The sequence below is a fragment of the Salminus brasiliensis genome, chromosome 4, assembly GCF_030463535.1.
Source record: "Salminus brasiliensis chromosome 4, fSalBra1.hap2, whole genome shotgun sequence".
Taxonomy (NCBI): domain Eukaryota; kingdom Metazoa; phylum Chordata; class Actinopteri; order Characiformes; family Bryconidae; genus Salminus; species Salminus brasiliensis.
In genome coordinates this window covers 43,238,844-43,253,843 of record NC_132881.1, presented here as the reverse complement: position 1 = coordinate 43,253,843, position 15,000 = coordinate 43,238,844, and the positions used below count along the sequence as shown (strand labels likewise).

General features: G+C 41.7%; 1 protein-coding gene across 6 annotated transcripts in view; it reads left to right on the top strand.

The window, feature by feature from the left end:
• Window positions 1-15,000, top strand: part of inpp4b (inositol polyphosphate-4-phosphatase type II B) — a 367,851-nt gene that overhangs the window by 218,681 nt on the left and 134,170 nt on the right. For all 6 annotated transcript variants that reach the window (XM_072678528.1, XM_072678527.1, XM_072678526.1 and 3 more), the window contains 2 exons: window positions 408-516; window positions 7,039-7,108. In XM_072678528.1, the coding sequence (XP_072534629.1) occupies window positions 408-516; window positions 7,039-7,108 (179 nt within the window). The remainder of the gene's footprint in view (window positions 1-407; window positions 517-7,038; window positions 7,109-15,000) is intronic.

Below are 15,000 nucleotides of genomic sequence, written 5' to 3'. Positions count from 1 at the left end.
GTCACACGTTTTCCTAAAGATCCTCTGAACTGACAGCACTTCACACTCCTTGCTCTGAAAGCACAATATGATCTTCGAGCTCTGCCCAGAGCGGCACAGCTTAATTAGCTCCTGTAAAGGTGCAGAGCGTTTAGAGCCGATCAATCAGAGTAATTGGATGCTGTTTGCTTTCCTGTCCGCAGTTCGTTTTCCTTCATTTCCAGCCGTCCGTCTCCGAGACATGGAATCACTGCTGAGGATTAGCTTACATATTAGCCTCTAATATGAGAAACACAGCAGTCTGGACACTGTCAGTGTGGGTGCGTTGGGGATGGCATATGGTCAGCAGTGCTGCCGACCACACACACACACACACACACATATCCACACTAATTTGACTAATTCATTTCTCTGGCTGTGTTTGTCAGGACGGCAGATGATTCGGCAGCTGTGGGGACGGTGGTGGTGTGTCGGCTGAAGATGGGGGAGATTGAGGATGGTGAGGTGGATCACATCGCTGCTGACACACACCAGAAGGTAACGTACACAAACACACACACATATACAAACACACACATAGTAGAGCTGCTGGATCAGCTGTCACAATACTGATAAGCCCTGTAATCATTCACTGACTGTTTTGCGGTGTACTGTGAGCGTTCTGACCAATCACAGAATTATGTCAGAAGGTACAGTTCTGTGCAACAGTCAGAGACCACCCTTCATTTATTTCATTTTCAGCCCAAAAAATACAATGTATTCGTTTTCTGGGTCCACAGAAAACAACTATGTAACAGAAAACATCTATAAAACAGTAATAATTCAATCAATTCAAGTCAAGTCAAGTCAAGTGGGTTTTATTGTCATTTCAACTACATACAGAGTACACAGTGAAACGAAACAACGTTCCTCCAGGACCATGGTGCAACATAGACAGTGCATACAGAACACAAGTGCAACACAAACAAACAAGTGCGGACAGACAACACAACACAATACAGACCAGAGAATAATAAGTTATATATAAAAGTTATATATAATATATAAATAGTTATATAGATCATATATTTGAGTTCTGGGGACTCGCAAAACCTGTTGGAGAGATTTTTAAACACCTCCAAACTTAAAGCATCTAGTTAATATATCCAGTGTTGCTCACTATGAGATTAAGAAAATGTAGATGTAAGAAAAATGATCATGAACATTTTACATGATTTTACTATTTGACAGATCATTTTTTCTTGCCTGAATCATTTATTATTATTTGTATTATTTCTTGGAGAGAAATAATGAAATACTTTTTATTATTATTTACAAATAATAATAAATTATAATAAAAAATAAATTATTATACAAATATAATTATTTGTAACAATTCTTGAGTAAAGCAAATAAGTATTTGTATTATTTTTGGTAAAAACAATAATATATGTAATACATATTTATTCTAAAATAATACATTCATCATTCACATTATTTTGGATTTGCATTGTTTGTATTATTTCTTAAAAAAAAGAACAAAATACGTTTTAAATATTTTAAGGAAAATTTTTAAATATATAAAATATGTATAAATGAATATTATTTTATTATTTATTGCTGTTGGATTTCTATTGTTTGCATAATTTTTTTTTTTAAATGTATTTTTATAACTATTTTATGCCTTAATAACAGCTTCTGTTCTGCTCAGGAGACTTTTGTTCACTTTCAGTGTTTCTGCAGAAATCTGGACAGAGATTTGTCCACCGCTTCAAACTTTAATCCTGGAAGTTGTAGCATTTTCTGCGTCTCGATATCCAAGCAATCACAAACACATTTAATAATGTTGAGGTCTGGACTTCATTAATCAGTTCGTTGTTCTGAGAGCAGGAGCAATCATCAAATATCTCAGGAAAGGCTTCTTGATCAGCTCTACCTTCTTTCAGACACACAGTGTGACGTTGCCTTCTCACAGTCAAAGCCGAGGTCAACTTCATTGTCATTCATTCATTCAAAAAAAAAAAAGTTAGAACAAATTATAGTTCCTCCAAGTGTTATTTTACAAAGAGCAGCCTGAGATAACACTGTGGGCACAATACACTATACAAAAGCTTCTTCTATACAGTATAGACTAGACAGTGTACAGTGGGTCCATCAGCAGTGAGAAGAGTTTACCTGACTGACTTCAATACCTCAAATACTGCAGATTTCTATTAGTAATACTACACTCATTCAACCAAAACTACTGCAATTAGATTCCCAATATCACTCAGTCCTCACATACACACACACTTTGCTCCCATCAGGCGATAGGCCATTGACAGGAGTGGCTAATACACGCCAGATTCACCTGTCTGCACCTCCAGACAGCCAAAACAGTGCCTGTATGTAAACGTGTGTGTCCTACACTTCATTGAGACGTCTCATCTCAGAGCCTCCAGTTGTAGAGTAAGAGCCATCTGCCGTGTGTGTGTGTCTGCGCATGTGTGAGGGGGTGGTGGGGGTGTGCGGGTATATCAGTGTTAATCCACTGTGAAGTGCAAAGCCGCACCTGTACTGTAGCGAATGAGGGAAGAGTGAAGGAGGAGGAGAACAGATGTCGTCTATGGAGATTAGTACTCGGAGGCTGCGGGATCGCTACACACTATGGGTCTGCTACATGCTAAAAACAGAGTTGTATGTATTCAGTGTTCAGTATATGTATGACGACTGTCCGTAGACGATTAAGCCAAAGTTCTTAAAGCAGGGCTGCCCAATCTTCTCCGCAGAGGGCCGGATCCTGCCAAGGAGGGGCTGCCATAAGGAAGTGGAGGCAGGTGTGTTCTAGCGTGGTTAGAATGAAAACCTGCAGCCGTTCAGGTCCTTTGCGGAGAAGATTGGGCACCCCAGTCATTTTGTCTCATTTGTTATGCAGCGCAAATGCAGCGGTTCTCAATCCGACTCCTGGAGTAGCACTTCTCCCTGCACCCCACACACCTGATGCAATTAATCAGCTAATTAACAAGCCCATCCTGAGGTGAAGTGGGTGTGTTGGAGCAAGGAGAACACCACAGCATGCCCTGCAGAGCAGTGACATTCCAGCATCTGGAAAATGCTGAAAGCTACAAGTAACTTCTTCTCTCTTTCACTTTGCTGTCCCGCCTTATAGAAGACTAGCACTGTAGTAATCAACCTTGGTACTAGGGAACCTGAGGAACCTTCATGTTTCAGGGATGTATTACTTAGCTGATTAGATCTGATGGGTACTCCAGACTGAGACTGGACTGAGGACCACTGCTCTAGCCTACAGAGAACATTAGTAAGCAACCTTGCTCCCAGGGAACCTTGATATTCCAGTGTGTTCCTGATCTAATACACTCACTTTACCTCAGGAAAGGCCTGTTTATTAGCTGATTAGATAGAACCGATGTGATACACTCTTTAAAATAAAGGTGCTGCCAAGGGTTCTTTGAGTGAAGCCAAAGAAGAACCTCATTTGGTTGGTGTGAAGAACCTTTAATTCATGTAAAAGTTCTTGCACACTCACATTTCTATTAGGATTATTCAATTATTGAACCAAAGGTGATGCTTCTATGATACCACTCAAGGAAACCTTTGGAGAACCCTTAATTTTAAGGAGTGTATCACTATACTACACCTTTCATGAGGTGAACTGAGAGTGTTAGATCAGAGAGATCTACAACACGCCATACAGGGCAATGATACTCCAGAACCTGGACTGAGAACAACTGCCCCGCACTACATGGAACATTATTAATTAACCCTAGTATTAGAGAACCTGTAGAACCTGCATATTTCAGGGCTTTTCCTGATCTAACACAGGAACTCAGGAAGCTCAGGACTCCTTTTGGTTGTTGTGAAGAACCTAGTAGTGTATGTAATGATCTAAAGGTTCTTTGCCAATTTAAATGTTCTTCACACTTACACCTTTCTTTTACAAACATGGTTCTCTAGGGAACCAGAAGTGGTTCATCACATCAGATCCAGTTAATCAGCTAATTAATAGGCCTGGGGTGAACTGAGAGTGCTCGATTAGAGAGAACGCTACAACACACCATACAGGACAGTGACACTTCAGAACCTGAACTGAAAACCACTGCTCTGCACTACATAGAACATTAGTAATCAAGGCAAATCAAAGTGAAGGTGCTAGAGTGAAGAGTTATGTGAGCGATGCCGCAGAAGAACCACTTTTGGTTGGTGTGAAGAGCATTTTAAACCTCCAAAGAACCTTCTAACTTCTAACACTCAATGTTTCGGTTACAAACAGGGTCCATTCTGGAACCAGAAGAGGTTCCCCTAAGACATCACTCAAAGAACCTTGTACTGAACTACATCAGCTTAATTATTTCTTACCTGAGTTGAAGTGAGTGTGTAAGATCAAGGAGAACACTGAAATATATGCAAGTTTCATGGGTTCTCCAAGACCAGGGCTGGTTACGATTGCACTAGTGTTCTATTAGGTGTAACAGTAACATTGAAGAGAGGAGAGGAGTTACTTGGAGCTTGTTGAGACCACAGTATTTTACAGGTTCAGTCAGAACTGTCAGAACTGTCAGAAGGCAGAGGATGTGGACCTCTGTGTCAGACATCTTCACCTGCTGTCTCGATCAGCTCTGTTTAGAGCTCTCTCTGCTCTGACACTCTGGTTTCGCTTGTGAAGACTTCGATCATCACGTTTGTCAATCTGTAAACACACCGACCTGCTCAGAGGCTCGGCCTTCCAGCATGAAAATCTGCATGTACCAGTTTGTGCAGGCTTAGGGTTTTGTGTGTATGTGTGTGAGAGAGTGAGTGAGTGAGTGAGTGAGTGAGCGAGCCACACACTTCTCCTTAGCTGTGTGTGTCAGGGGGAATGGAGCAGGACTGCACTGATGGACGCGGTGTCGTCTCGCTTGTCCCGTTTCACTGAGTAACTGACACTGACACTCTAGCCTCTACACTCCATATATCACTAGAGAGAGAGAGAGAGAGAGAGAGAGAGGACACTTCACAAGCAATGTAGAATACTCTATATGTCCAAATGTTTATGGACACCGCTTTAAATGAATGCATTCAGCTACTGGAAGTTGCACCCATTGCTGACACAGATGTGCAAATGCCCCCCAATAAACACAGCTTGTCTTGTCTCTGTAGAGAAGTACTGCCAATAGAATAGGACTCTCTGGCTCCTATTGGCACCATGCTGCCTAATGCCACACGTGGGCTAGAGGGGTATATAAAGCAACCCCCCCCCCCGCATTGAGCTGTGGAGCAGTGGAAGAACTGTGTTCTCTAGAGGGATGGTTGGTGCTCCATCCAGTACTTTTAGGATGAGTTGAGGTGTTGGGGATGAGTTGAGGTGGTGATCATCCAACATCCTGATGCTCTTGTCACAGTTCTTTCATGGCTGTGTTGAAAGAACCCTTCATAGCAAGTTCCTCCAACTTAAGGAGGAACCTCTTAAGGTGCTTTAAGGAAAGATTTGTAGAAGAAAAAGGTTCATTGATGGTTCCTCAAAACTCCATTAGAGGTTCCTCCACATTTTTTAAATTGAAGAACCTCCAATCATTTCTCAAATAATTTTTTATACTTTTAACAGTGATAATGGCAAGCGTCTGTTATATCCAGGAAGGCTGCTGTGTAAATATTTTCTCTGTAAATATTAGTTTGATTCCTTCTGACAAAAAAGGTGGAGAACTTCATGCATTCTCAACACTGCATTCTCAACACTGCATTCTCAACACTGCATTCTCAACACTACATTCTCAACACTGCATTCTCAACATACATTCTCAACACTACATTCTCAACACAACATTCTCAACACTACATTCTCGACACTACATTCTCAACACTGTATTCTCAACACTACATTCTCAACACTGCATTCTCAACACTGCATTCTCAACACATGCCTTTTCTTCCACCTAGTTCTTGGAAGGGTACAGGGCCACCTGGGAGTCGTTTGGCACCCACAAGGAGTCCCAGGTGGCCCTGTCCCCTTCCCAGAGCTATGCGGTACCAAGCTAAATCCTCAGTCTCCGAATCCAGAACTTTCTCCATTCCTGTTTTTTGTTCAGAGGGGGGATTCAGGTCTTGGCTCCTCAGCACCGCCAATGAAGGCCAACTGCCACTCCCTCTCAATCTCCACAACTGATTAAGAGTCATTGTTTTTCTTTTATTTATGCGGTCAGAAGCGTCCAGGCACTGATCTGAGGTCAGTGTGTGATGTGATTGGAAGCGAAGGCTATTCCCTCACACTCTAGGAAGCTGATCTGCAGTGTTTAGGTGAAGTGATGGGGAGTGAAAGCTGGAGCTGGACGGGGAACGCCGGCTGATCTGATTTGGCGAATGGGTCGCTCCTTTTTTTTCTTTTTTCTTTTTCTGCACTGAGAGCTGAGAGCGTGGGACGGTGCCAGTGCCAGAGCCTGCAGGACTGGGCGCTGGACAGGTCTGCACCCAAAAACGAAGATAATTAGCATTAATTTGATTGATTTTCACAATTCTGGTCAATTTAGTAACTCAGTTACGAATGAAGCTTTAAGAAGCCTGTATTTGAGTCAGAAAGGGAGAAGGAAAGAGAGAGAAAGCAAGACAGGACGCTGTCACCTCGAACCATTTGATGTGGCATCCTCAGTGCAGCAGCAGAAGCAGCAGCAGCAGCAGTGCTGGTGTATGTGGATATGGATGTGGAGGACAGTTCCTATCCCAGCAGCACCTGACGAATGTCTCCCTCGACAGGATCGCCTCTCCTTTCTCTCCTTTTTAACAGCAACCAATTATTTCTGGCTGTAAAGGAGCGCTGGCAGCGGTGCTCTGATTTATTACAGCGCAGGGAAACACCCATTACTCCCCCCATTGCGTGTGACAGAGCATCATGCTGTATTTGCACTGCGCTCCAGAGACGCTGTAATCTTTAATTGAATGTGTGTTCACGTCAACCACTTGTTGTCAGCCCGTGGCTGATGTGAGATCAGTTTTTTGAGCGTGGTTGCAAGTGGGGTGTGTTCGCCGCACATCAGCTTTTTGTGAGTTCTGGCTCTGGAGAAGGAAACTTACCAGCCTGGTTTTTTTGTTTGTTTGTATTTTTACCCACAGTGCACTCTGGTGTGCGAGGCGTCTCATGGGACCACAAATGACAAGGATAACGGGCCGCTGATGAATGCAGGTAAGAAATAGCTTCTTTTCATTGGTATATAAGACCATGGCCACTTTATTAGAAAACCCCTTCCTGCTGGTGTGCAGTTGGAGGACGTAGCTCATCAGTTGATGGACAGCTTGTGTTCATCAGTACTGTGTCTTGTCCTTCATCAGTGGTTCCTTTCTGACCATGTTTAATGGTGGTGGCCCCACTCTTAATCTAATGGGGTTACTCATTGTATAAAACCCTAGGATCCTCTCCTACACGGTAATTATTATTTGTCAATAAATCAATAAATATATATTTTATACAGTCATATAAGAATTATTATTATCAGAATATTATGACCACCCCTGGTTTAGGATGCTCTCAGCCCAATATAGCAGCTCCACTTCCTATATATAGTTGTGTTCGAAATGACTTAATTATTAATTCATTATTTAGGTTATTTATACCAGTTCATATTGTAATCATGTATCACCACCACCACCAACAACAACAACAATAATATCCTTACTAGAATTAACAATTAAATGCTTAGAACAATATAAAATTATTAATAATAATAATAATAATAATAATAATAATAATAATAGAGAATTAACCTTAAATAAAAAATAATTATTTGCTGTTCAAATGCATTTATAGGCCCTATCTGCAAAATATTATTAAAAAAAACACTGTTATTAACACCAGACCCAGCACAGACAAACTGCCTGTCTGTGTTTAGCCATATATATATATATATATATATATATGGTTAGCCAATAAATATTTGGCCATTTTTATACATTTCAATGCAAATTTTGCATTACATTTATACATATCTTTCATGAATACATTTTTTATGTATTTTTTCCATATGGACACACATGGGTTATAGTAATATTCTTTGATAGTTGCATTTATACTCAAGATTAGGAAGCACTTTAAAAGCTTTCTTTAAAAACATTCTAAATACTCGTACAGCGAGACTGGTGTGAAATTCTGACTACCATCTTTCAACTGCATGTTTCGTCTCCATTGACAAAGTCACCAGAAGCTGTAGTTCGAACCACTCAACTTATCGACAGTGGTAGCGAACGTTCGGTGGAACTAAGGCTTTGGGAAACACTTGCGTTGCAACTGGATCCTTCCAACTATGTAGGTTCTGACTTAGTTTGCAACCATGCTTTTGGGAAACGAACCTTTGCATGTGCTTTTGGGAAACGCACCCCTGGTTAGAAGCAAAGTACAGAAAACTCTGGAATTTGCTGTTGCTGTGGGCTGTCCATCACTGGAGCTGCGATCTCCTGCTGTGGATTTTTCGAACACGCAGGGAGTGGCACCCCACTTTGCGTGCAATTCAGTCTTATACACAGCTTTGAAATGGTAATTTAAGCAACGGCCTAAAATAGCAAATCTCACTATTCATTCATTTAGTCTATAATACAGCAGCACACGGCATGATTATGTTTAATGAAGAGTTAGATAATCAAGCTTGATGGGATTATTCATGTGTGATCTTCAGATGATTCAGACATTACATTTCAAATTGTTTATGTTTTTAAAAAACTGTGTTGCGTAGCACCAGTAGATTTTTTTATTTTTGTATTTTTTGGAGTGGGGGAAACACTTCTAAACTCTGTACCATGTTCGTAAAATTCATAAAAAAAATTGTCAAAGGGCAACCGGCCTCATTAACTCTACCCCAGAATTAGGGCCACAGCAGGGGCTGACTTTATGAATAAGAAGTGAGTGATGAGGAACTTTAAAGACGCTCAACAGTGAGGCACATCCTGTGGACCAAAGTCAGAGTGAGGGTGGGAAGAAGCCGGATATTCCTGTCTATGAGTTCTGTGAGGTCAATTAGAGCATCCTAGTCATTAGGGAAATATAGAAGGAAAGAAGGGGGGTGGAGGCACAGTGTGGAAGAAATGGTGCCAAGCGGCACACTTCCATATCATGTCTGATGCTGTTCCTTTACCTACATTATATGTCCAAATGTTTGTGGACACCCCTTCTAATGAATGCATTCAGCTACTTTAAGTTGCACCCATTGCTGACACAGATGTGCAAATGCCCACATGTTACATAGTCCATAGTAGAGAAGAAGTACTGCCAATAGAATAGGACTCTCTGGAGCAGATAAACATGAACCCGTTGGCACCATGCTGCCTAATGTCAGGCATGGGCTATAGAGGGGTATATAAAGCCCCTCAACATTGAGCTGTGGAGCAGTGGAAGAACTGTGTTCTCTGAAATGATGGTTGGTGCTCCATCCAATACTTTTGGGATGAGTTGGGGAGATGGGAGGTGGTGATCATTAAAAATCCTGACCTTAGCTATGCTATTGTTGCTGATTGCAATCTAATCATCACAGCATTGCTCCAAAATCTAGTAGAAAGCCTTCTAAAAGCACAATATGCAATATGAGCAAGTGTCCCAATACTTTCGTCTATATAGTATACATTATTTCAAGTCTAAGGTGAATTTTTCCTGCCTCAAAATGCAGTAGCACTCTGTGTCATGAACTTTTACTAGATGTAATAATAATGAGCGAATGAAAAGAACAAGGACAGAAATGAACACAAACCCACACTTGCCTTCATGCCATCCTGCTGGTGTGGGTTTGTGCAAACTTTCAATGTACCGTTTTAACATCCTTGTCAGCTTGCCCTTGTCATTTCCCTTCGGTTGAGTCCCTGGTGCCATTTTAAGAGCTGCTCCGTTATGACATCAGCTCAAATGAAGCTTTTTAGATGGCCCCTTGGAGGGTTGAGAGATAGAGTCAACATAAATGTGCACTTCAGGAGCAGAACTTGCCTGGAACTTATCGCTCAGGGCCTAACATTCTTCTAAAAGTCCTGGTCTTTGTCTTCTCTGGCAAACTTTAGTCTTGACACAATGATTTGTTGTTGTTGTTTGACAGCAAGGGTCTCCTCATTGCACACCTCCCATTAAAAAATCAAACTTGTGCAGTCTCCTTCTGATGGTAGATGCTGTACTTTCCTCATTAAGGGAGCCTACCAGCATGAAATCCTGTATTAAACCAGGGCTCAGTTTGCTCTTGGGCTGAACTTGCTAGGACAGCCTGATCTGGCCATGTTGGCAGTTGTTTTACTGGTAAATGATTAAGCAGACAGTGGAACGATTGATCTCTAATTGTTCTGAGATCCTATTATCCTATTATGGGGCAGTGGTGGCTCAGCGGTTAGAGCGCCGGGATATCGATAAGGCCCTTTACCCTCTCTGCTCCCCGGGCGCTGGAGTTGGCTGCCCACCACTCTGGGGGTGTGTGTGTACTCACTGCCCCTAACACATGTGAGTGTGTGTTCACTACTAGATGGGTTAAATGCGGAGGACACATTTTGCTGTACAGTGTACACTGTACAGTGACAAATACATGCACCTTTTTACCTTTACCTTTTTTAAACCCCTTCCCAGACTCATCTGATTCCAAACCTTCTACAAGGCCTCAGAGAGCTCTTTGGATCTGGCCATGATGGTGATCTTCACCACTCACTCCAACCATGAAGAGCAAACCAGACTAAATGTCTGAGGTTTAAAAAAATCCTTTCTAACCTCGTTCTGATCATCTGCAGCTGATGTTCTGCACCTGATTCTCAAAAGTAGTGGATGTGGGGGGTGTTCTAACCTTTTCCTCACAAGAAAATAGCATTTCTTTTCATTTCATTTTATAAATAATGTTTAAAGACATTTCTTCAGGTTGGTGTCTTTAGTTAGATTTCCATTATCTCTCATTATAAATGAAAATCACATGCCCTGATAATAAAATATGGACAAAGGTTTTAATGGGGTGTCACATAACTGTAGGGGTGGTATATGTCAAAATATCATATTACAATATTGAAAGACATTTTCACAATGTATGATATTTATCACAGACAAAATGCATCAGTAGTGACATATTAATACTCTCCCACACTGATTACAGTGAGTATTATTCAGAATGGGCCGCAGTTTATCCTATTATGCTGTGTTCCGTTTAAAGCCAGATTCCTGCTTGGAAAGTCCGGAGAGCCTTACCAACCCTGAGTTCAAAATCCAAGATGGCCGCCCTGTACCAGCAAAGCCAAGTAGTGTTACACAGTTCATTAGAAATATACACTTCCGTCTATTTGTCTAAATGTTTCATTAGATCAATCATACACTTAGTACTGTCCAAGTTCTGTCCATGGATGTTTTTCCATGGTGTTTGGATTCGCAAAATACCATATAATGCGTGGTTATCAACTAGTATTGCTAACAGTGCCAACCTGAGACATAAAATGGGGAATTCTAGGGTATTCCAGTTACATATTGGGGTATTCTGGTTAGAACTGCCATAGAACAAACCAGTTGTGGTCAAACCAGTCTTTAACGAACTGTTTTTCCAAATGGTTTGTAATTGTAACCAAATGGTTAATAATTGGATGTTTAATTGGAGCACGGTGTGACATCATTTCCAGCTCTGACATCCGACTTCTGAAGTAAGTAGAATGCAGCATTATATTAGTAGCATTATATAAGCAGACTAATTACACTGTAATGAAAGTCCATCAGTGTCCCTTAAGCTCTGACAATATCCTTGATATGCTTAGAAAAGCATATTGTGTATGGTATATCACAATTTGATGAAATATTGTCATATTGCCCACCCCGACATGACTGTATATAAGGGATTCAGCAAGGCATTAGTGTAACATAATAATATGTAATATTTCTGGTCAGATTCGGTAAAGGTGCACGTATTTGTCACTGTACAGCAAAATGTGTCCTCCACATTTAACCCATCTGTTGTAGTGAACATACTAGTATACTAGGGGCAATGAGTACACACACCCCCAGAGCGGTGGGCAGCCAACTCCAGCGCCCGGGGAGCAGAGAGGGTAAAGGGCCTTGCTCAAGGGCCCAACAGTGGCAGATTGCCAAGCCCGGGAATCAAACCCACAACCCTGTTATCGATAGCCCGGCGCTCTAACCGCTGAGCCAGTACAGAGCACAAACTGGTGTGACACCAGACTGTCACGGCATATCACTCAAGCTAACTAGCAAGAAAATGCAACACGAGAAAGCTCACGGTGAGTCAACCAGTAGCTTTAGCTTCAAACTTTAGTGGATGAAAGGAAAGTGGGCTTCAAACCGAGAGAGAGAGAGAGAGAGCGAGAGAGAGAAAGAGAGAGAGACAGAGACAGATGAGAAAATAAGCACAAACAACATAGAAGGATGTGAGAGAGGGAAGACGATGACAGTGAGGAATGCTGGTAAGATAACACACCTGTTATCACAGTTGTATCTATCCTACAGAAATACTGTACATGAAGATGTGTATTGTTTGTGGTGTGTTGGTTGAGCTGTAGGCTGAGGTAAAAGCATACAGAGGGTAACAGTAACTTACTGTAAAGTGCATTCTGCATGTCGTAGCCTCCAGAGCTAGTGCATTATCAGTGTAGCTTATTTCCTGTATACAGAATTTTGTGATTCTGTCACTTCCAGGCTGAAACTATGGAACATGGAAAGTCCAGGTCCAGGATTTTGTTCCAACTGCTTGTCTAACTCCAGTGCTACCAGTAGAATAGGACTCTCTGGAGCAGATAAACAGGAACCTATTGGCACCGTGCCTAATACCATGTGCGGGTTAGAGGGGTATGAATCCCCCCCCCACCCCCAGCATTGAGCATTGAGCTGTGGAGCAGTGGAACTGTGTTCTCTGGAATGATGGTTGGTGCTCCATCTAGTACTTCTGGGATGAGCTTGGGAATTTGGGATGAGGTGATCATCCAGCATCCAACATCCTGACCTCACTAATGCTCTTGTTGCTGAATGCAATCAAATCCTCACAGCAGTGCTCTTCCGAAATCTAGCAAAACCTTCTTCCCTGGACAGTAGAAACAGTTACTCCAACAAAAGCTGGATAAGCTTTTTAAGAGCAGGTGTCCCAATACTTTTGTCCATATAGTGTAGAGGCTAGTCAATCCAATCTTTGTTGGACTGATATTTTAAAGCAAGTAGTGATATTTTGAAGCTAGGTGGGATTTTTTTTTTTTAGCATTCACTCTGCGTACGCTTGGCTAAATATCTGGGGTATATGGACAGCGGTGGCGGTGGTGGGGGGACATCCAAGGGCAGGGAGCCGGAGAAAGACAGGAATGATCTCAGCTGGCCAGTTTCCTCACATTCAGTGATGCATGCTAAAGCTACTTGAGTGTTAATAGTTCCCTGTAGTGGAAAATCATCACCCTGATAAACATGAGTAAGTGAGTAAGCAAGTAAGCAAGTGAGCGAGAGAGCGAGCGAGTTTCCAAGCCAGGACCAGAAGGTATTTTTTTCCTGGAGGAATGATGCCTGCAGTGTGCAACATTCCTCATTCAAGCTGTGTTGTTTAACTCTATTTTTCAGCATATGCATGCCTGTATATTAGAGAGAGAAGGAGAGAGAGAGAGAGAGAGAGAGAGAGAGAGAGAGAGGGAGAGAGAGAGAGAGAGAGAGCGCAAGGGAGAGCGTTTATTGCCACATCCATCGCTGTCAGCGTGTCATTGTGCCGTAGTGGCTGGGCGAGGGCAATTAGCCACCGATAGGCGGGTGTTGTTTCAGGAGCACAGCTGCTGCCGTCAAAACACTCAGCTCCCTGCTGCCTGAGTGAGATACACTAACGCAATTTAGCTACCCTCCCAACCCTCAGCGTTCATTACCTCTCCCCTGACGCACGCAGGAGCTGCTGCCACGGCACCGCAGCGCCAAGCAGGAATGAGCTGTAGGTACCATAGTACCATGAAGATAAGCAGCGCCAATTATACAGGAATTATAATGTTTGGAATTGTTCTCTGTACAGTACCAATGTAGGCCTACTTGCCATCCGTTTCCTTGGAAATGTTTGCTTCTATAGTTCTGTATGTTCTAGGTACTAACAAGGTGTGGGGTATTAATCAGCTAATAGTATTAATCTGTTAATAGTGTTAATCAGTTATAGGTAGAATGAATTGATTAACAATATTAATCAGTTAATTATATAAAAACGGATATGGGAAGAAAATCGGTTATAGGCATGAATCAGTTATAGGTATGAATCAGTTAAAGGTAGATATGAATCAGTTATAGAGATCAATCAGTTATAGGTATGAAACAGTTATAAGTATGAATCAATTAAAGGTAGATATGAATCAGTTCTAGAGATTAATCAGATAAAGGTAGGTATGAATCAGTTATAGGTATGAATCAGTTTTAGGTATGACTCAGTTATTGGTATGAATCAGTCAAAGGTAGGTATGAATCAGTTCTAGAGATTAAACAGTTCTAGAGATTAATCAGTTATAGGTATGAATCAGTTGAGGGTATGAATCAGGTAAGGCTAGATATGAATCAGTTGCAGGTAGGAATCAGTTATAGATATGGATCAGTTGTAGGTGCAAATCAATTATATGTATGAATAAATTTAGGGTATGAATCAGTTGCAGGTATGACTCAGTTAAGGGTATATATCAGGTAAGGGTAGGTATGATCAGTAATAGGTATGAATCAGTTATAGGTATATATCAGGTAAAGGCAGGCATTATCAGTTGGTTGATGGGTATTAATTATTACAGTATTAATACGCTGAAACTGTTAATCAGTTAAAACCTTATTAAAATGACAAGATACATCACAACACACAGGTACTTTCATTGTTAATTCTAAACAACACATGCAAAAACCTGATTAAGTGAAAAATACTGAACTGGGTATTTGAATAGCCACGCCTCTCTCTGGCGCAGAGTCATTTCCTTAAGAGCCACGGCTGGACCTTCTCTCTGATTGGCAGAGGGATTAGCGCAGTGATAGCAGAGCAGGGTCAGGGGTTAATCCTCCGATCTGAGGAGAGCCAGAGCGGATGAGCGAGTTCTCGCTCTCCTTCTCTCCGGCAGAGGTCATCACTCCATCCATCTGTCCCTCTCTCTTTT